Source organism: Mesoplodon densirostris, chromosome 15 (genome assembly GCF_025265405.1).
Source record: "Mesoplodon densirostris isolate mMesDen1 chromosome 15, mMesDen1 primary haplotype, whole genome shotgun sequence".
In the NCBI taxonomy this organism is placed as follows: Eukaryota; Metazoa; Chordata; class Mammalia; order Artiodactyla; family Ziphiidae; genus Mesoplodon; species Mesoplodon densirostris.
In genome coordinates, this window is record NC_082675.1 from 62779239 (window position 1) to 62800907 (window position 21669).

At 42.9% G+C, this 21669-nt stretch overlaps 1 protein-coding gene across 2 annotated transcripts; it reads left to right on the plus strand.

Annotated features, from left to right (window-relative positions):
- Positions 1-291: 291 nt before the first annotated feature.
- SLC14A1 (solute carrier family 14 member 1 (Kidd blood group)) lies at positions 292-19568 on the plus strand. 2 transcript variants are annotated; one of them, XM_060118481.1, is made up of 9 exons: positions 292-411; positions 3332-3488; positions 4508-4697; positions 7225-7353; positions 9091-9283; positions 12207-12354; positions 12560-12694; positions 17353-17402; positions 19395-19568. In XM_060118481.1, the coding sequence occupies exons 1-9, from the start codon at positions 292-294 to the stop codon at positions 19566-19568; spliced, it is 1296 nt and encodes a 431-aa protein (XP_059974464.1). The 2 variants fall into 2 exon arrangements, with proteins under 2 accessions (XP_059974464.1, XP_059974465.1); XM_060118482.1 differs by lacking the exons at positions 3332-3488; positions 4508-4697 and having other exon boundaries at positions 395-411.
- Positions 19569-21669: the final 2101 nt, after the last annotated feature.

Here is a 21669-nt window from a genome sequence, read left to right on the forward strand (position 1 = left end):
GAACAAAATCTATGCATAGGTCTCTGTGCAGGATGATTTGCCATATTTTTCTTTTGTTCTAAGTGAAGTAAAATGAACATTCAATGTCTGCAGTCAGCTCATCATCTCTCTTTGCTGATGGAGCTCTTGTTTATGGAGAAGTTGGTCTTCTCTGTTAAGGTCTCCTCTCCCCAGGAACTCCCTGGGAGAGCTCCTGCTTCTCTCTACCTTGCATTTCACACCACAACCAGGGCACGAATCCTGCTGATTCATCTATTTTTGCCCTTTGTCATGTATGGAAAGAAAGGAAGGATGAATGGACGGTCTTTGATTGGCGCCGCTGGTGACGCCCCTCCTGGTCCTCTTTGGAGGGACCCTTTTGGAAAAAAAGCTGGTGAGGCAGCGCGCATGGCCCATGGGCCACCAAAACAGGTATGCTACCTTTGTGCAGCTTCTGTCTCTGTGACTCTGCTGTGTCTTTTCTGAACAGAGCCTGGGAAGTGGGTCCTCATGCTCTGCTGAGCAGTGCAGCTTGGGCTGAGCCAGATGCACAGGGGTCTTGGCCAAGAAAGTCACAAGACACTCATCTGGGGTTGGATGATGGACCTTTGTGCTGCAGAGTTTTGACAACCATGGAAAAGCTAGGAAAAAGTAGTCTGGGATTTTTAACTTATGCTCCTCCTATTTTATAGAGTTTCTTCCTTTTATTTTCTGGTCCTGTCTTTTTAGTTGAAATTTAATGACCTTCTTAGATTTGAGAAGTTTGAGCATCAGTTTAAGTTCCTGCTTTATCACCTTGCATTGCTTTTCCAATTACGATGTGTGGATTCTTAAATTTCCCTAAAGAAATGCAAACAGTCTAGCATGATAAAATTCTAGGGTAAACCACAACCTTTAAGTTACTGGTTTCTCATAACCAATTCTCATGCCTAAGTTCTGGAGCAAGTAGTCAGGGTTCCCAGGGCTCTAGAGTATTCAGGAGTTCAGAATAAATAGTTCCTGGGGGGTTCGGCCACAGCAGCAACTGTCTGCTCAACTCATGAGAAGAGCCCTCTCTCTAGGACATGGCAACCGCACAACCTACCCCAATATGTGGATACTGGAAAGACAAAGCACAGAAAGCCTTCTATATGTTGGGCTGTGGATTCAGATAAATGATTCAATCTTCATCCAACTTCACGTGGCTAGGCAGGGAACTCTGGCCAGTCAGGTTCTCAGTCATGTCTGGCCAGTTAGAATATCAGGTTTCATATCTGTATCTCCAAAATCTCTGAGGTGATGATGTATTTAAAACCCTCTAAAATAAATAAATAAATGCCGGAAATTTTGAAAACATGAATTTGTTCACCCTGGAATAACCCGTATACCTAATTGTTTCTGTACTCGATGGAAAATGTCCACTTTAATGTTTTCATTCGGTGCTGCCTCTGTAGGGCCAGATCTACTCAGTTACAGAAACTCAAGGCAATTTCTTGTCATTGCCTGGCCTGGAGCCTGATGCCTCTCATAAGATGCATGGCTTTGAGAATGGGGTCACTGTAGCTGAGGAAAGGGCTTTCAAAGCAATATTTTCAGTTATGATGTTTAAAGAGGGAGATAAATAAAAATAAATGATAGTCATCACTTAGATTATGAAATAAAATCCAATTTTTCACAATTGCTTAATAATTCAAACAGTTTTCCTTGTTTAACTTTGGGGCCAGCTGAGCTCCATATAGACTTAGTTTTGGTTCCTGACCTCCAGCAGTTTTCAGTTTAAGAATTTCTTAATGAAAATGTTCATTGGAAGTCTCACAAATGCTGGTTTCTATCACTATTTTGCCAAGACAAAATGACCTTGGTCTAGAATGCATTGCATAAACAGCTTCTACTTTGTGGAATGGTTGGCCATTGTTCAAAAGCAGAATGGTTAGTTGGGCAATGAAATAATACAGTTGAAGTGAAATTGTGACTCAATAAAAAATGTTACATTGATTTCTGTACTGGGATTAATAGAAACCAAAACTAAAATCTGGACTGCAAAAAATAAAATTTAAAAAGCCATAACTTTTATTATCTGTTAATAGCCATTTGTTGGCTATGGTAAATGGAACAACGATGGGACCAAAAATAGCCACGAGAACCCCTTATTCACAGCCTGGCCACAGAGAGAAGAGCTGGTTTAACTGCACGAGTTTGGGGTATTTCCTTGGTCATGTCTTACGTGCCTGTGGCTTCCACATTCCACACTTGTGCCTTCTGGGGTCTGATGGTTTTGGTGTTCCCCTACTTCACACTGGCCTGGCTGTGCTCCTTGCTTTCCTTGCAAACTCAAGGTAGTTTTTCTATTGTCCTTCTCCCTTTGCCTGCTTCTGGGATGACATCATTGGTATTCTTTTATATCTACCATCGGCACCATAAAACCTTCATTTTTGTCTACAGGGTACCATATTCTGTTGATGCTGGTGCTTTCCTATTAACACTTATCATGAGAAGTGAAGAGTCTCATAGTGAGCTCCAGTCACGGTTATACTGTTAGTATTTCCCCGAGGCATGCTTACTATAAGTATGCCCTGTACATTCTTATAGCATACAATTCTTAAATTGTAACTCTTTGGTTTTCAACAGCTTGGTCCGCCTCCACCTTTCCCATTTTCTACACCTTTGTGGAATATTATTTTTCCAGTCTTTAAACATTTAAATAACAAATTCCAAAAATAAAGAATATCAGAGGCAGTTGCCTGATGTGACGACATAGTCAAGCAATCTTTGATTTGGAGAGTGAGTAAGAGGCAGTTTTCTTAGGCTGTGTTAACACACACACACACTGTTTTGTAAACATTCCTTCTCTTTCAAACTTTTAAAAACAAAACTCTTTTTTGTAAAATAAAAATTTAATTTAAAGTGGCTGCTTGTCTTGGAAAGTAGCTGATTGGTCTGCTTCTTTCATTGGCAGCAAGAAGCTTAAGTACTTATCTTAGCTATTTCTATATCATTATTTGACTCCTTATGTTGAAATTAACTATTTTTCAGTCTTTCCCACTAGACTGAGCTCTTTAAGTGTAGGATATAGGTGCTCAATAAATATTTGTTGAGTTAGAAACTGAACCTTATGAAATTAAAGACCAGAGCCTTTTTTTGTGGTGGCATTGAAAACAGTGATGACAAAAGTAGTATGGGGTTTGGGTCTTGGTAATAATCTCCGTGACAACATTTCAAGAGGAAAATGGTGCTTTCTTAGTTCCATGGGATGTCATGGTACAGATGAAGTGCCTTTAAACTCACCCTCTGTGGCTACTGTGACCAGGTCCCACACTGGCCCGTCCGAAGTGTTCTGCATTAGGATGTTTATGAGCTCTGTTCTTTCCTTAAGGAGCCAGAGGAAGAGCTATCCATGGAGGACAGCCCCACTGTGGTTAAACTGGACCAGGGTGGAAATCAGGGTCCACCAGTTCGCAAGAGAAGAAGCCTCCCCAAGGCACTTGGCTACATAACTGGTGATATGAAAGAATTTGCCAACTGGCTTAAAGGTATTTACGCTTCCATCCATTGGAACAGTGGCTTTGGGGGAAATGGTTTGCTGGTTCTTCTAGTCATATCTTTAGTTATACTCCCCTACCTTCTATCTATCTCTTTCCTCTCCCTTTTTAACTTTTTATCTTCTAACCAGCAAACTTCTTCAAATTTTTTTTAATGGAGATAGTGGTCAGGGCCGCAGTCCGGTTGATATCAGAGGAAGGCACCTGGTTCCTCCTTATAATTTCGGTACTTAAAAACTGAAATTTTGGGCTTCCCTGGTGGCACAGTGGTTGGGAGTCCACCTGCCAATGCGGGGGGCGCGAGATCGTGCCCCGGTCCGGGAGGATCCCGCATGCCACGGAGCGGCTGGGCCCGTGAGCCGTGGCCGCTGGACCTGTGTGTCCGGAGCCCGTGCTCCGCAATGGGAGAGGCCACAGCGGTGAGAGGCCCGCATACCACAAAAAAAAAAAAAAAAAAAAAAAAAACTAATAAAAACTAAAAAGGGCTTCCCTGGTGGTGCAATGGTTGAGAGTCCGCTGCCGTTGCAGGGGACGCGGGTTCGTGCCCCGGTCCGGGAAGATCCCACATGCCGTGGAGGGGCTGGGCCCACGAGCCATGGCCACTGAGCCTGCGCATTCGGAGCCTGTGCTCCACAGGGGGAGAGGCCACAACAGTGAGAGGTCCGCGTACCGCAAAAAAAAAAAAAAAAAAAACCCTGAAATTTTACTATTGGTAATTCATTCCTTTGGCGTATGAATCTGAACCTCTAAGCGTGGTAAATAAGTTCATTCGATGCTTTCTGGAACTGAGATTCTAGTAGGGGCAGTTGGATTGAGAGGAAAGAAACTGGTTGCTTTCAGGGATCTGAAGGTCACTAAGGGGAAAGGGTTCAGAGAAAAAGCTTAAAGGAATATCAAAAATTAGCTTCACCTTCATGAGAGGGGATTTTGCTCAGGGTGGGCCCTGGACTTGGGAAGGAGCCCCATTTGCCTCACTGTTTCCTTAGCTCTGCCCATCTCATCTCTTCCAGACAAACCCCAGGCGCTCCAGTTTGTCGACTGGGTCCTTCGGGGCATATCCCAAGTGGTGTTTGTCAGCAACCCCATCAGCGGAATCCTGTTTCTGGTGGGACTCCTGGTCCAGAACCCCTGGTGGGCGCTCAGTGGCTGTGTGGGAACTGTGGTCTCCACCCTGACAGCCCTGTTACTCGGTCAGGACAGGTAGGCGCATCCCTCCAAGCCTCCGCTTCTTGCTTCTTAGAGCACAGGAGCCAACCAGTTACTCTGGGCCGCACCCTCCCCAGGAGAAACAACCTTTATTCCACAGAATGCTTTATATGTGCCTTTAGTCAGAGGTCAGGAAATCATTTATAGCCTCTTATTTGTGGTACCTGAATAAGCGGCCACTCTGAATGATGCCAGATCCTCCTGGCACTACATGGTAACCAGAACAAAGCTATAAGTAATTCCCAGGGTAGGGTCCAAAGGGATCTGCTTTAATGATTGATCAATTATTTATCATCAGCATTTTTTTATTTGCAAAAAATGAATATGGGCTCAAGAAAAGTTTTAGTGGCTTAAAAATCCCACTAATCCCATTATATCTTATTTCCATGCTTAGCTTAGTAAATTCATTCTTCATGGACAGTGCAAAGATTAGCTCAGCTTCCAGAGAGACAAACGGACATAAATTCCAAGTAAGCAAGTTCTGACTTAAGTAATGTTAGTGTGTCTTCTGAACTATGTGTTAGGCTAAAAATAGTGTGTACTTCATAAACTATCTGCCACTGAAGAATTGATGAGCTGATTCCTACCATGGGAGGAGATGGCTCCTGCCTGACCAGTTCCTTCAGGGAGGTTGCTGGTCTTCTAGCTGTCCCGGATCCATGCATCATCCCCAGTGGATGGTAATTATACAGCTAAGCTCCTGTAAACTGCCTAAGGGGCTTCTCAGGGAGAGAGTCCGAAAATGCTCCACTTTCCTATCAGGTCCAAGGAGCCTGACTTGTTCTCTATGGAGGGTGATTTTGTACTTTAGGTCAAATTCTGTTCTAATGCACATCAAGAAACAATCTGTCCAGTTTGGAAGTGTGGTCCAGGATTGTATCATATCAAATCTTCTTCATTGTTTTGCCCCAGTAGAAGTTGACCCATTGTCCTTATCAAGTATGGTTTAAAACAGGGGTCCCCAACACCCCCTGTTAGGAACCGGACCACACAGCAGGAGGTGGGTAGCGGGCTAGCAAGCAAAGCTTCATCTGCCGCTCCCCGTCGCCTGAAGCATCCCCCCCCAACCCAGCCCGTGGAAAAATTGTCTTCCATGAAACCGGTCCCTGGTGCCAAAAACGTTGGGGACCAATGGTTTAAAAGACCAGCCATCTTTACATGTGTTAGTTTTCAGATCTCTTTTACTCCCCTCAGTCCTAAAGGGCACATGGAAAAGGTAATCCTCTGCTTTAAATGAATACACATCTTCCTCTTGCTGAAACTATGGCATTCCACAACATGTAGGCATTGCAGTTAATTTTTTGTTGATCAAACTCAAGCCTTAAATCTGAAAGTCAGTTGCTGAGAGCTTCCCACTGCCATCAGGTATGGCCTCAATTATCATTTCCTGGGTTAAACCAATACAAGTCGCATCACCTGCCACATATCCTGAAGGATTATTTAAGGGAGACAAAGGGCTTTTGAGCACGAAGTCTCACCTCTAATACTCTTGCCCAGATGAATATCACCCTGCTGTTGAACTGGTGCCTCCTGCTAAAGTGACAAACAGGCCAGGAGAAGCTTTCACACCATCCTGTACTGCCCTGTAGTGTGACTCATTGCTACATCACCTCCCCCTCAGGCCCTGTGTTCAACCTCGCCCATCCACTTCACCATCTGCAAACCTGTGACTCCTACAGACTTCATCCTTGAATGCTGGGTACCTTCAAGGTGCCAATTCTCAGAGCCCTGGAGGGTCTGGCTTGTCAGCCCCGGGGCTTATTCTATAGAAATCATTCCATTTCTCACTTGGAGCGTCTTGTCCCCAAATATGAAATGGGAACCATTTTGGCCAGGAGTAGAAACTTACCCAGGACAACATTTAGAAGTGAGGTTAAATGCTGGGAAGCAAAAAGGACCCAAGAAAGAATTAGGTGCTAAATATGCACATAATTAAATGGAGTAATTTGCCAAGTAAAAGTAGTTGTTTTTCTTTGCAATAACTTGGAAATGTATATCTGGAGACAACAAAATGGAAGCACAGGCAAATGAAAATATACGCTAAGTTGGAAGATCTGTGTTTATAAGATCAAAGACACCATGGAAGTAAATTTACATTTTAAGAATCTTACATCTCTCACCAAGAAAATCAGACTTAGGAAACAGTTTCACATCAAAGCTCTATTCAAGTCAGAGGTCCTAATGACTTAAAAGAAATAATAACTTTTGGAACAAAAGGGTAAAAGGAAGCAGAATAGGTTGGATTGCTGATTTCCCTTTCCTCCTCTAGATGCTGGAATTCTATCTTTAGCTATGACACCTCAATAGGGGTTGTTCTATGTGCACATTTGCATTTTATCTATGTATATTTTACTTTTTCATGCTTTTATTTGTATTTGGCTTCTACAGACTTTGCAATAAAATCCTAAATATAATCTCATTTTCAAATGTAAATATTATCTGGAAGTTATAAGTGTCATTTATGTGCACATCCAGCCAACATCCTCCTGGAAGCTGTCCAAGCTGTGCCTTTTGCCCACAGGTCCGCCATTGCAGCAGGGCTCCAGGGCTACAATGCCACCCTGGTGGGAATCCTTATGGCTGTCTTTTCAGACAAGGGAGACTATTTCTGGTGGCTATTATTCCCTGTGTCTGCTATGTCCATGACTTGGTAAGTTGTACCTGGTTTTCGAAATGCCTTTTTGAAAAAATGTATAGGGGGAGGAGGCAAGGGGGGAAGTTATTATTTAGGGAGTATAGAGTTTCTGTTTTGCAAAATGAAAAATGTTCTGTGAATGGATGGCGGTAATAGTTGTACAAAAATGTGAATGTACTTAATGCTGCTAAACTGAATGCTTTAAAATGGTTTAAATGGTAAATTTTATGTTATGTATATAAAACAATTTTTAGAAAAATATATTTTAAAATTTAGATTCAGGATATGTCTATTGGAAACATTCAAACACACCGATGCGTGTGGCCTCCACACACACCTCACAGCCACCCACCCACACACAAGATTCTGATATAATTGGTCTGGGGTGTTTCCAGGGCATTGGGAGTTTGAAGGCTCCCAGGAGGTTCTAAAGTACAACCAAAGTTGAGAACCACTCCCCACATCAGTGGTCCTCAAACATGCACACTATCAGGCTCACCTGTTAAAACACGGACTGCTGCTCCCCCCCCACAGGCTTCCTGATTCAGTCCATCTGGGGCAGGGCCTCAGAATCTGAATCTCTAACAACTTCCCAGATGATGCTGATGTGGCTGATCCAGGGACCTCACTGAGAACCCCTGTGCCTGTGTGAACTCCCCTTAACACCTGTCCCTGTCCCCTTCAAAATAATTCTTTACTAAATTTGATTCCTTTTTTAACCCTAAATCCTTCAAACTAGTTTCTACGTTGACACTGTCTTAAATCCTTTTTTTTCTTTTTTGAAAACAAACATTTCCTTCTTACCATGGTATATTCAGAATATAAAATACTAGTATCCATACAAATGATACATGTAGCCCACTATGGACAGTGTGCCCACTCTGGCTGCAGCACAGATGTGTGGAGGAGAACCTGCCGGCACGGCCAACCTGCTCAGGAGGGACTTCCCACCTATTCTTAAGATAAGGCTCAAGGGCAAGAGGAATCACCTGCGCATGGTCACTCACCCTCTCCCCCAATTCCGGAAACCTGGGATTCTGACCTTAAAGTGAAGGCTCCTTGATTGGATCAACAAGTGAGGGAACAAAATGGGCCCAGAGACCATATAATCCAATCTCCCAGATGAGGGAACTGAAAGTACATCCCTGCCCTCGACCACACAGTTCAACTGCTCAAGGACTTAGAACTCTGCCCTGCTGAGTTTAAGATCTCTTTCCTCCAGTCCACACCACCTGCATCCTTCCTGGGACCATTGTTTTTCTTTTTCAAGACTAAATATACTAAGACTCGTGGAGATGGTATACAAGTTCAAGATCAAGTTTGCCTCTGGTGGGGAGGGAGGTGCATATGATCAAGTAGGTTACAGAAGGGGCTTTAACTGTTTAGACAATATTTTTTTCAGATGTCTTAAATACTTCAAAAATATTTTTAAAACCTAGATTTATGACTCACTGTGAGCAAACCCAGAGCATAATTTTCCACAAGCCAAATAAGCTGAGAGTTTATTTTTGACTGAATGTAAGAATTATTCTATGACAGGATTTATTCCAGGTGTGTTTGGGTTTGGGTTTTTTTTTTTTTCCCTGGGAAAAGTTTGGCCATACAACATTTTAGGGACATATTTGCCAATGAAACAAAGCCCCTCCATAGTATAGAGATTCAGTTCATCAACCTGGCTTCCATTCCAGGGCATTGGGAGTTTGGAAGGCTTCACATGCATATTCTTCCATTCTGTTCTGTTGTTGTTTTCAGTCCAATTTTCTCAAGTGCGTTGAACTCCGTGTTCTGCAAATGGGACCTCCCTGTCTTCACTCTGCCCTTCAACATGGCGTTGTCAATGTACCTTTCTGCCACGGGACATTACAATCCATTTTTCCCAAGCAAATTGTTCACACCTGTAACCTCAGTTCCCAATGTCACCTGGTCTGACCTCAGTGCCCTGCAGGTAAGATACACTATCTTCTTACACCCCCTCCCCCCAACCCCACCCCCGCCACTGGCTCTGGAAGACACCCCGTGTCCTCCTGGTTAATTATTCATGGGCATCAGAAGCTTATAGAGACTCAGCACTGGGGGGACCTTGCCACCTTCCTCTTTTTTTTTTAAGAATTTTTTTTTAAAATACGTATTTGGCTGCGCCAGGTCTTAGTTGCCGCACGCGGGATCTTCGTTGCTGCATGCGGCATCTAGTTCCCTTACCAGGGATCACACCCAGGCCGCCTGCACTGGGAGAGCAGAGTCTTAACCACTGGACCACCAGGAAGTCCTTTAACGCCTTCGTCTTGCTGTCTAAATGCTTATTTGTTCTCCTCCAAAGCTTTGGGCTCTAAGGGATTTTTTAAATGACTATTTGGTCAAAGCTAACTTTTCTTCCTCTTTTCCTAAAATCTGCAGTGCTAACTCCAGAATATATCCCCACTGAAATTCAGACACTCTGTTTCAAACTTGGCCCTTATTTGTGGGGTATGGTGGAGGCCAGCCCTTGAGGCAGGGGCCTCCAGCCTGGTGTTAAGTGGCCCCTGACCTGCCTCCTCCAATCAAAAGAACTGGCTGCTTACTGTTAGATCCTGTGGCAGAACCTCTCTATTCTGCTTTTTCTTATGGTGGATCTCATAGAATATGTACAGTAATTCAGATTTCTCAGGCTTTGGAGGCATAAGAATCACTGTTTTTTAAATACTTAATACAAGCTCCATCTCGACTCCCTAAATCATAATCATCGGGGTGGAGCCTAGGAGCCTGTATTAACAAACTCCCCAAATAATAGTGACGAGGGCCGGAGTTTGAGAACCACTATCCTAGGATGTGTGCTGTGTATTTCATTACAGTTGTGCATAGAGAGAGCACTATTTTTAAAAGCCTGGTTAACCCAAATCAAATTCCAGCTCTTTGTATTGGTGTTTATTTAATAAATCTGTTTAAGGTTTCTTGATTATTTAAAAAAAGAAAAAGAAAACACTTGAAATCAGAAGAAAACCAACCTTACCTTTTTTAGGGTGCAAGAGACTGGTTTTTCCGCTATCAGGTTGTAAAATACCTTTTGTTGTCCTCTTTGCTGAGCAGTCAAAACATGTGAGGAGTTCAAGCAGCCTTTTATTTAGCTTCTTGCCCAGAAAATGAATGGGAGCATTTGGAAATAACTCAGAAGGAAAATTTTAAAAATGTATCAGAACTGCCCATGAAAAAATAGCATTAGTTAAACTATCTAAAACTGCCCTATCTAATACAGTAGCTATTTTATTTTAAATGTAAACATAATTAACATTAAATAAAATTTAAAATTTACTTCTTTAGCCTCACTAGCCACATTTCAGGTGCTGAATAATTGCACGTATTGGACAGCAGAGATACAGAATATTCCATCACCACAGAAAGTGCTAGTGGACAGTGCTGACATGGGGAAGGGGGGTTTTGTCCTTCTCCTCACTCTGAACTACCTCTCCAACGTCAGCATACTTATTTCCCATCTCATCAACTCCCCATTTCCCTGGCTACCTGAGGGATAGTTCTGCTGTCCAGTTCTGCGATAAAAGACCACACGGTCTTTTCCTGTGTCAAGTTCCCTGGTCTACAAGAAACAGGAAGTGATCCTGTGTAGATGTGAAGATCCAGCATGGGCTGGAAGAATTTAGGCCCATCTTAGGTTAGAATTAAGCTCACATTATGATCCTGTGCCCTGAGCAAGGACCAGACTAGCATCAGAAACCAGCATTGGATCCAGCCTAATTCATGGAAGGAGTGGACACTTCCTCGTGCCAAAGCTGGCCTCCCTGCATCAAAGTCACTGCCTCCCAAAGGTCCTTGCCAAAAGGTGGAAGGAGTGAGATGGGAGGTGGGGAGGGCCCCTTTCAGTGATAGCCTTGGTCAAAACAGAACTAACACAACTAATTATGCTTATCCTAGCCCTACCAGAAGTGTTGTTATAAGGAATTATCATTTGTTAGCTTGAATCAAACCCTATGCCTTGTTCCTAAGAACTGCCACTCTGTGAACACATTACCTGAATTCAGAACTCAGCCAGAGAGCTAGAATTGTGATATTTACATGTATTTTTGTGTTCTGAGGACTGGCAGTTGTTGATAACTGGAATAAGCTAAGGTTATCTTGGTTTAAATTAATACAAGCTCTCTAAAAATGTATATATAATGAAAAATAAAAAGAAATAAAAAGAATTTTTAATTTAAAAAAATTTTAATAAAAATAAAAAACATTAAGAGTAAATAAATAAATATAAGTTTTAAAAAACAAAAAATAAAGTAAAATTAATTAACTAATACATGTTCTTATTAACAATAGAAGTGTAAATATGATCCTGACTCATGAACCTGCCAATAATTGCTTCTGAGTTGTGGATAGGATAACCCGACTTTGGGTCTCTGGCCTTAGTACTAATAACTAAATTACGTGGGAGTAATAATACTTCTATTGACCATAGAGATGCATTGATTTATTGGCCTCGGAACTGATGGAGAGTTGAAAGCAATAGAAGTGTAAGCTGTGGTCCCCGCCATCCTCACTGGGAGGCATGGCCGATCCTCACAGGATCAGTGAGGAGCGGTGACACAGCACTGGGGGCTTATCGGTGACCAAAGCCAGGTATCAGTGCAAGCAGTAGAGCCAGTGAGCGAAGGGTCTGGGAAAGGCATGCTCAGCACGCAGCAGGGAAGGGCTGGTGTATCTCTGGGGATAAAGCAGAAGAATGACTGAGATTTTTCCATAGAGAGAGAGAGAATTTTAAAAATTAGTAGCACTGATCTTGAAAGATAAGATACGCTAAATCTAAAATGACATCGCATTGTGTTTGTGGGTGCCCTATGAGTTTCTGTACAGTAGTTTTAATGATCGCATTTTCTAAATTGTTTCTGCAGTTACTGAGGTCCCTGCCCGTGGGTGTTGGTCAGATATATGGCTGTGATAATCCGTGGACAGGGGGCATCTTCCTAGGCGCCATCCTCCTCTCCTCTCCACTCATGTGCCTACATGCTGCGATCGGGTCGTTGCTGGGGATGGCAGCAGGTGAGTGTAAGACTTGTTACCAGATACTGAGCACCTCCTCTGCTTCATCCATTGTCTCAGGCATCTTCTATACCCCAGACTTTTCTTGAAGGTCTGCTTCCAAGGGACCAGTGGGAGTTCTCGGATGACTTCCCCACCCCCAGCCTCCTTCCAGAGCATCCTGCATTTAGTCCAAAGTTCTGACTCCTCCTGTCTTGCCTAATAGGACTCAGTCTTTCAGCTCCATTTGAGAACATCTACTTTGGACTCTGGGGTTTCAACAGCTCTCTAACCTGCATTGCAATTGGAGGAATGTTCATGGCGCTCACCTGGCAAACCCACCTCCTGGCTCTTGCCTGCGGTGAGTATCCTGTGCATCTGGGGAATGGTTGCTTATGATTATGGGATCAACATCAACGACAAACAGTCAGAAAGGACAGTGTGAGAAACTAGAGCAGGAGTTCTAGTTTGAGTCCCCTGCTATCTATCTGCTGAGGGTGGGACCAGGGCAACTGGCCTCCCCTCTCTGGGAGGATTTGGGTCTGCTCTGTCTACCTCGTTACTCATTTTGAAGATGAGAGAACCATTTTACAATATGTGTATGTTGAGGGATAGAAACTTGACTTGTCCTATGTTCTTCATACTAATTGTTTGACCCAAGAAACTAAAAAGAAACAAGCTAAGTATAGAGTCGGTTCCCCTGGTGAATCAGGTGGTATTAAAGGGCCCTTAGAGAATCACCTTAATCTGGCTGTTCTCAAAAATGAAGCAAACATCAGAATCACCTGGAAACCTTGTTAAAACCCAGATTACTGGGTCTCACCCCCAGTCACTGACTCATTGTTAGAGGTAGGGGGAGGAGTTTGCATTTTTAACAAGGTGCCAGGTGGTGCTGATGCTGTAGCTCTGGGGACCGTATTTTGAGAACTGCTATATTAATCCTTTCTAACCTCTGTTTTCTAGCCAGACTCAGCCTCTGGGAGCTAGAAAGGGTTCTGGAGATCTCCACTCCATCCTTCTCATTTTACTGTTGGGGTTCTACATAAGGGCAGAGAGAGAAAGTGACACACTGAAAGGCATCCATTAGGGGTAAATATAAGTCCAGAATCCACATTTGCTAACAACTTCCAGAGTGACACCCACTACACTACTCTGCTTCCCTTTAGGCATTTAGGTGAAAACAGACCTCAAGTGTTTTGGATTTGAAAAGCTACCATGGATTTCTCTGGCCATTGGAAGGGGAGCTTATTCACTTATAGCTTCTGGCATCCCTAATTCAACACAAATAAAAGTGTGTAAGATAATGTTCTAGAATGAAGGAAATGACACTTCCTTGGGGACAAAGGGGTGGAGGGATATTGGAACATGCAGAAACTTTTGTAATCTCATGGGAATATTTGTCTAGAGTCATTTTATCACCAGATTAATCAATCCAGCCATTATTAAAGTGGTGGGCTACATGTCAGGCAGGATTTAGAGTGAGTTCCTGCGTTGGGCAGGACATGGGATGGAACCAAGGATTTCTAAGGCCTAATCCAATTTTGACTGTCTGATGCTGTAGGAAGATTAACAAAACTCAGGTTGCTGTGGTGTTGCCATTCACATGTCATTTTGTCAATTTCTTTATAGTTACATAACTATTTCACCTAATAGTCCTGTCAAAATTTTTGCTCATTTTCCCATACTTGTTTAAAGCTTAGGGCAAAGGAGAAGGGTAGAAACAGATTATGTGGCCTCCTGAGCTCACCTGGGTTAGACTCTTTATTCTGAGGTTGGTTTGAGGTTTCAAACCTTTATTTTTTCTGTATTGGCAGTAGCAGCAAATATGTATTAAACACTCATGGTACAACCCAGACACTACAAGGAAGAGCTAGAGGTTCAGAAGCTTTAGATCCTAGGTGGTTTTCTGTACAGAGAACAGAAGCCAGGTGAGTAAGAGAGAGAAGCCCACAGAGGCCACAAGATGAAGAGCCAGGAAACACCTACAGTGCAGAGTGAGTCCCTGGGGGAACATTATAGTTCAGAATCACTAAAAAGCACCTCCTAGAAAGGGTGGCTTTTCTGTAAGTCCTAAAAAGTAAGAGGAGGAATTCCAGTTGGTAGAAAGCATGGTCTGGGCCAGCATAGGGACAGTCTGAGCACATCCTTAAAGATAAGCAGAAACTGTTTTGGTCACAGGAGTTGTTGATAAGGTCTGTGAAGGTCTCTTCACAGACTATGGGAAAGGAAAAGCCAAAGATGTTTACAGATGTGTGTTTCCCAAAGCTGTGATATTATCATTATTTTCTTTCTATACTTCTATAGCTGTATAGGCCTATTGTTCCAAACAAAACAAACAAAAATTCAATCAATACAGAAGAGTATAAAGCAGAAAATGAAAACACTCCATCCTACTCCCTAGATGGAACTTTCTTGCCTCCTTCTTATAAGGACCCTGTGATCACATTGGGTCAACCTGGCTAACCCAGGATAATCCTCCATCTCAAGATCTTTAACTTAATCACAAGTGCAAAGTCCCTTTTGCCATGTAAGGTAACATATTCACAAGTTCTGGGAATCAGGACATGGACGTCTTTGGGGGCCTTTATTCTGCCTATCACATCTCCCTTCCTTTGGATAGATCAGATTTTCATTATTAGTAGAGCATACTGGTCAAGTCAGTATATTGAATTAGTTAAGAGCCCAGACCCTCCCTGGTGCCCAAATCCCAGCTCTGCCTATTTTAATTTCAATAGATGCCGAATGCACCCCACAAAGGCCATACCAATTTCCCTTGCCCCTGACAGTATATGAGAGTGCCTGTTTCATCCACACTGGGCACTGTCAGTCTTTTTCATCTTTGGACATAAAGTTTTGAGACAGACCTCTAGTCCCTCTTATAAAGCAAATCTCACTGTAAACTCACACAGCAAGTTTATGCTTGCCCATATCACCCCGATACTGCCAAACAAAAGATCAACCTTGTCAGCCAAGGTAAATAAATAGCAGACATTTATCACAGAGGTGCTCTTTTATTAGCTCCTATGGCTTTATCGGAAAGAGGACTTCGGAGTCACTGATAGAGCCTGGTAAAGCTGCCTTCCCTGTGTCCCTAAGCCAGAAACTGCATGGCCAGGGGACTCCTCAATTTTGTTATGTTATCAGTGCAAACTGTAAACACATTTTGTATCTCTTCTTACAGGTTGGGTTATCATAGTAGGACTCACACATGGTGGTCTGTGGGGAGGGAAGTTGTCTATGAAGACCTAGGATCCAGTCCTCCCTTCCACACTCAAAGGCCTTTTCTCTCCCTCAGCTACTCAGAACGCTGTCAGGGTCATCACCTCCAAACCATGGTGTACAGAACTTCACCTCTAATGTAAGGCTTTCCCAGCCCAACCCAGCTAGTGTTAAGTGGTGGGCAGCAACTGTTAGACAATCTGATGCTCTTACTATAGAAAGAAAAGCAACAGGGAATTGAAAGAGCATTACACCAAACGCACCAAAAGTGCGTTAATAGGTAGTAAGCTATTGCGCTTCTAGGAGAGAAATAAGGTCTCATGTGCTCAAGGGAGTGTCATAGAAAAGCTGGTACTCAGGAGAGAAGGGACAGAGTGTCCCCTGTGCTTAGCCAATGGCCAGTGAATATTTCTTGAATGAGTGAATGAATGAATGAACTAAATGGGGGGAAAAGAATGAAATTATCAAAGCCAAGCAGAGAAAATCTTCCAACCCTTCTGCTCAGAGCAGTACTTCCAACCCATGGTGACAGAGATGAGTTTACAGCTGCTGTTTGTGAAAATATATGATTTCATTTGAGATTCATTACCTCCCTGTAAGACACCTCTTCAAGTTGCCTTTTTACAGATGATGAAACTAGATTCCTAGTTCAGTGATGTGTTGCACAGCAAACAAAATTGCAGAACTGGGATTTGAAGCCCAGATCATTTCCACAGATGAGTCTTTCCCATTAGCATGAGACAATTCAGATGTGAAAGAATTAGGTATACTGTTGAACAAAAAATATCAGGATAAAAATATAAAATATCAATAAAAGGATGGAAGTCTATAGTAAAGTAAAGGAGGGTCATAAGGTCCCTCCCGCCACTGCTGCCCAACTCCCCAGAGTAGCAGATGTGATTTCTCGATGGACTTGAGGACCAGCTGATGAGTGTGTCTAACACTGAGTGTTGCTGACCCAAGTGACCATGTGGCCATCATAAGAAGGCTATTCTTTAGGCCGCCTCTGTGAAACCTAAGGGCTTCCGCGAGCCCCCTTGGGGCCAGGAATTGAGTTAGCTAGTTGAGATCTTTGTTTTTGTTGTTTTACATTGAAAGTCATACATATAACTCAAATTACCTATTCTAATTTGTGCTCAAAGTAAATAAAAACAGGATGTTAATTAATTCATTGACCTGTATGCCCACCTTAATGGTATTTGGGAAAATGTTATTATGGGGAGGAATCCTGAGTTACTACATATATATATATATATGTATACTATGATTTTTTGGAACTGTGAATTCTAACCAGTGATCTGAGAATCCCAGATGCCATGAGATAGTATGCTGTCTGAAGGAACATTCATAAGTTTAATTTTAATTATTATGCTTGGATAAAATAATGGGGAAGTTTATTTACTGTGGAAGGCTTTTCCTTAAGTATTATCAATAATAACAACAAAATAGTACCACAGAAAAGCTACCTTTATTGAGTACTTACTGTGTGCTAAGTCCAAGCATTATCTTCTTCACACTCACACCAGCCCGTGAGGGAGAGATTCCTATTACCTCCTTGTACAGGTGAGGAAATGGGGACTTTGAGAGGAGGCACCAAGCTCCTACAGGGTGGAGGCTGGATTTGAACCCAGAGCCACTGACTCTAAGCTCATACTTGTAACCAGGATGCTGGGCTCACTGGTGAAACGCACAAGTTTACATTCCAGGGATTTATACCTAAAGGCAGTCTTTCCTGTAATGAAAAGTGCACCTACCAAGCATTCTTCTTTCCTTTTTTTTTTCTTTTTTCTTTTTTTGTAGCCCTGTTCACTGCCTACGTTGGAGCCAGCATGTCCAACCTGATGGCTGTGGTGAGTTTGCTTTCATCTCATTTTCTCATCAGTGTGATCGATCAGTTTTCAATGATATGGAAGTCCTCCTGAAGTCCACCTCGGTGGCATCCCGGGGCAGGTTCCATGACAGACAGCCACTACTGTCTATCTGCCAGACCCACCTGTCCTCACTTACCCTCCAGCATCACAGTAAACCTTAGTCCAAAGTACAATCACCGGGCTTGCTAAAAATATCAGATTGTTTGATTTAAAGAAGTGAAACTTAGGGTGTATAGTATATTATCAAGTTCATACTTTAACTCTGAGTATCAAGAAGTTGACTTTAGAATATCTTTCACTTAAACAGAAAACCGGGACTGTGTATTAGTTGATAAGTAAGAAAAGGGAGGAAAAGGATAGTTGGTTAAAGACCCAGATTTTTTTTTAATTAAGCCAACAGTTTTTCATGCCCCTTATCTGTTTTTAATCCCCAGTCAGTCATCAGTAAGACTTTTTTAGACCCATGTCCTGGCTGAATTTTTTTAAAATAAATAAATTTATTTATTTATTTATTTATTTATTTATTTATTTATTTATTTATTTATTTTTGGCTTCATTGGGTCTTCGTTGCTGTGTGCGGGCTTTCTCTAGTTGCAGCGTGCAGGCTTTTCATTGTGGTGGCTTCTCTTGTTGCAGAGCATGGGGTCTAGGTGCGCAGGCTTTGGTAGTTGTGGCATATGGGCTCAGTAGTTGTGGCTCGTGGGCTCTAGAGCACAGGCTCAATAGTTATGGTGCATGGGCTTAGTTGCTCCACAGCATGTGGGATCTTCCCGGACCAGGACTCAAACCTGTGTCCCCTGCATTGGCAGATGGATTCTTAACCACTGCACCACCAGAGAAGTCCCTGGCTGAATTATTTAGTAGCCAAAATGGTTGCCCATTAAGAGCCTCCTGCTACTCTCTCCTTCCTTTGACTTTGTCCTTCCCCTACCCTGAGGAGCCCAGTATCCCCAGAGTATTCTGGGGTCCCCCACCTCTCAGTGCTGTTCCTCACCGACCTCTGCAGGTGATGCAGGACTGGTTCATGATAACTCTATCCATGTAGATGTGGTCATGGATGCCACTGGGTTAGGACAGCATCTAGCCCTCTCAACAGCAGCTTCGAGAGCTTACCTGGGAGGGTCCTTCTGGAGACACAGTATCTTTATGGTGGAATGTCAAAGCCCTGTTACAGGCATGATGGCATGCCTTAGAGCTTGTGGGGCCCTTCACATCCCAACAAAGGTTCACAGACCTTGGCCTGTGGGCCAGAATTAGGCAGGCTGTGAAACAGAGTCAGTTAGGGAGATTTTGAAAAATGCAGATCCTCAGGCCCTGTCCCTTTGGCATTTCTGGTAGAGTAGATCTTGTATGATGCCTAGGCATCTGTGTTTTTTTTAAACTCTTCCAGATGTGATGTGAAGTCAGATTTGTGTACCATGATACCCTGGGGGTCCAAGTATAGGGCCAAACCCAACCAAGTACATGGTGTGCTCAGAATTGTGTGAATTGCCATGGACGCACAGAAGGAAGAGCTACCATCAAGGAGCTTACAGTCTTTTTGAGAGATGGAACAAAAAGAAGTAAAGCAAGTAGAGACCAAGACCTAGTCTGGGTAGAGGTCAAGGGGAGAGAGGGCTGAACTAATCAAAAATGGCTTTGTGAACCTAATGAGTGGTCAGGAGCCATTGGTGGTTGGAGAAGTGTCATCTCTGGGAGCAAGGTGTCATGTTTGCACATCTGGTGTAGGAAGTCTGACTGTATGAGAGGGAGGGAAAGACATGCATCAACCCTAAGGAATGCATGCTGACATTTCAGCTGCAGAATGCCCTGAGATCTTAGACTCAGTCTCTACAGGGACAAGCAGAGTCCAGAGCAGTGCCCCCAGCGAGTCATCCCCTGAGCTGAATGACAGTGGAGTGAAGCGTGGTTCCTTTGAGATCCTTCGACAGGATCTCAAAGGAACATGTGGCTTGTCTCTTTTGCTCCCAGGTCGGATTGCCATCTTGTACCTGGCCCTTCTGTTTGGCGACACTACTGTTCCTCCTGCTGACCACGAAAAACCCCAACATTTATAAGATGCCCCTCAGTAAAGTCACTTATCCTGAAGAAAACCGCATCTTCTACCTACAAGCCAAGAAAAGGATGGTCGAAAGCCCTTTGTGAATGCAACCCCCATCCACAGCCATGGTCACAAGTCATTTCTGACTAACTGCCCCAGTTGACTTCAAGGGTCTCAAAACTGTTGTTTTTCCTAGTAACAAATTTTATACTAAGCCATCAGCGATCTGTTCTTTTGCTCATTTTGTATTTTTCTTTCAGACTCCAAAACTTGCCCAAACAAGTGACAAGACACATTAAGGTGATGTGTTCTGACTATGGAATTTTAAACCCCAGTGGGGCATTGGCACTGAGACTGTACTCTATTTATAAAGTCAGAATGGTCCACCAGAAAGAAGAAGTAAGACCAAAGCTAATTATTGATATTTATTGATATTCTTGGTGTTTGGTTGCACATGATGTTAACAGTATTAAAAAATTAATCTCTATAAACCAACTAACCCTTAAGTGAATGGAATTCAGAGTCACAAAATCAAAGTCAACCCAGAATTCTCAGATAAGCCATTTGGCTTATTTAAAATCAATGCAAGTTACACATTATGGCAGTGGTCAACATCGCAGGGCCCGTCACTGAGCTCTTTCCCCAGCTCCTCAGCAGAACCGCCTCCATGCTGTCCCATGTGTGTGACATTCTCTTACAGGAGATGGTCGGTTTGTTTCAGGCTGGCAGAGCTGCAGGAGGGAGAATGGGATCCCATCCTTCAAAATTATTCTGTATTGTCACTTTTCTTGGGTATGGCAAAGGATTTTTTAGGTAGTTTATTATCTTTTTTTTAGGAGAATATATTTGTTTTCAATGAGGTAAAAAGAGAAGTTCCTGGCTTTACCAGTTCCTAGGTATTAAAAAAAGTTATGGGCTTCCCTGGTGGCGCAGTGGTTGAGAGGCCACCTGCCAATGCAGGGGACGCGGGTTCGTGCCCCGGTCCGGGAAGATCCCACATGCCACGGAGTGGCTGGGCCCATGAGCCATGGCTGCTGAGCCTGCGTGTCCAGAGCCTGTGCTGCGCAATGGGAGAAGCCACAACAGTGAGAGGCCTGCGTACCGCAAAAAAAAAAAAAAAAAAAAAAAAAAAAAAAAAAAAGTTATATTTTTCTAAAATACTCAGCATAGCTATTTTTACTTTAATCCACCAAAACTGACTTTGTAAATGCCACAAAAGCAGAGAATCGAATACCAAATCATCAACATCCAAGGGCTCTTTAAAGTCACATTTTCAGTTCATTTAAGGATGTCATATATTATAAAGACTGAAAGTTAATGCCAGATTGCTTTTGGGTGTTTAGAAGTTGTTTAATTCTTTTTTAAAAAAATCACTATTTTCTGCACACTTACAATATTCTCACTCAGAAACCAATGGTATTTGAACCATCAAAAAGAAATACAGGTGGGGGCTTCCCTGGTGGCACAGTGGTTAAGAATCCACCTGCCAGTGCAGGGGACACGGGTTCAAGCATTGACCCGGGAAGATCCCACATGCCGTGAAGCAACTAAGCCTGTGTGCCATAACTACTGAGCCCATGTGCCACAACTACTAAAGCCTGCACACCTAGAGCCCATGCTCCACAACAAGAGAAGCCACCACAATAAGCCCACGCACTAAAACGAAGAGTAGCCCCCGCTGACTGCAACCAGAGAAAGCCCGTGTGCAGCAACAAAGACCCAACACAGCCAAAAATAAATAAAAATAAAATAAATACATTTATTTTTTTTTAAAAAAGAGAAATACAGGTAAAGGAGTCTCGTGTTTTGCTTTGTTTAAGTTATCAGTCCTATAAAGATTTTATAACCAAACATGCTGAAGATGGCAGTGGGAAGCTCCGAAATTTTGGAGAATTGGAAAATGACACTGGAATCCTAAAGGTGTTTTCCTCTTTGGGTTTGAAGTACTCAGTGCAAACTATACAGTTTGCTGAATGAACAAACAGAAGAAGGGAAGTAAACCTACAAATATTTTAGGGAGAATTTCACTTCATTTTCTCAGGGAAACACTGTTCCAATTTAAAAACCCTGTGACCAAAGCCTTTTGAAACCATGACTTTGCAGCTGTCATAGAGTCACGTATATTCCTGTGGAAAAACTAAATTTTCAGTGTTGGAACTGAAATCTCCCTTGTTAGGGAATTTGTAAAACAAGAGTTGGGGGGGG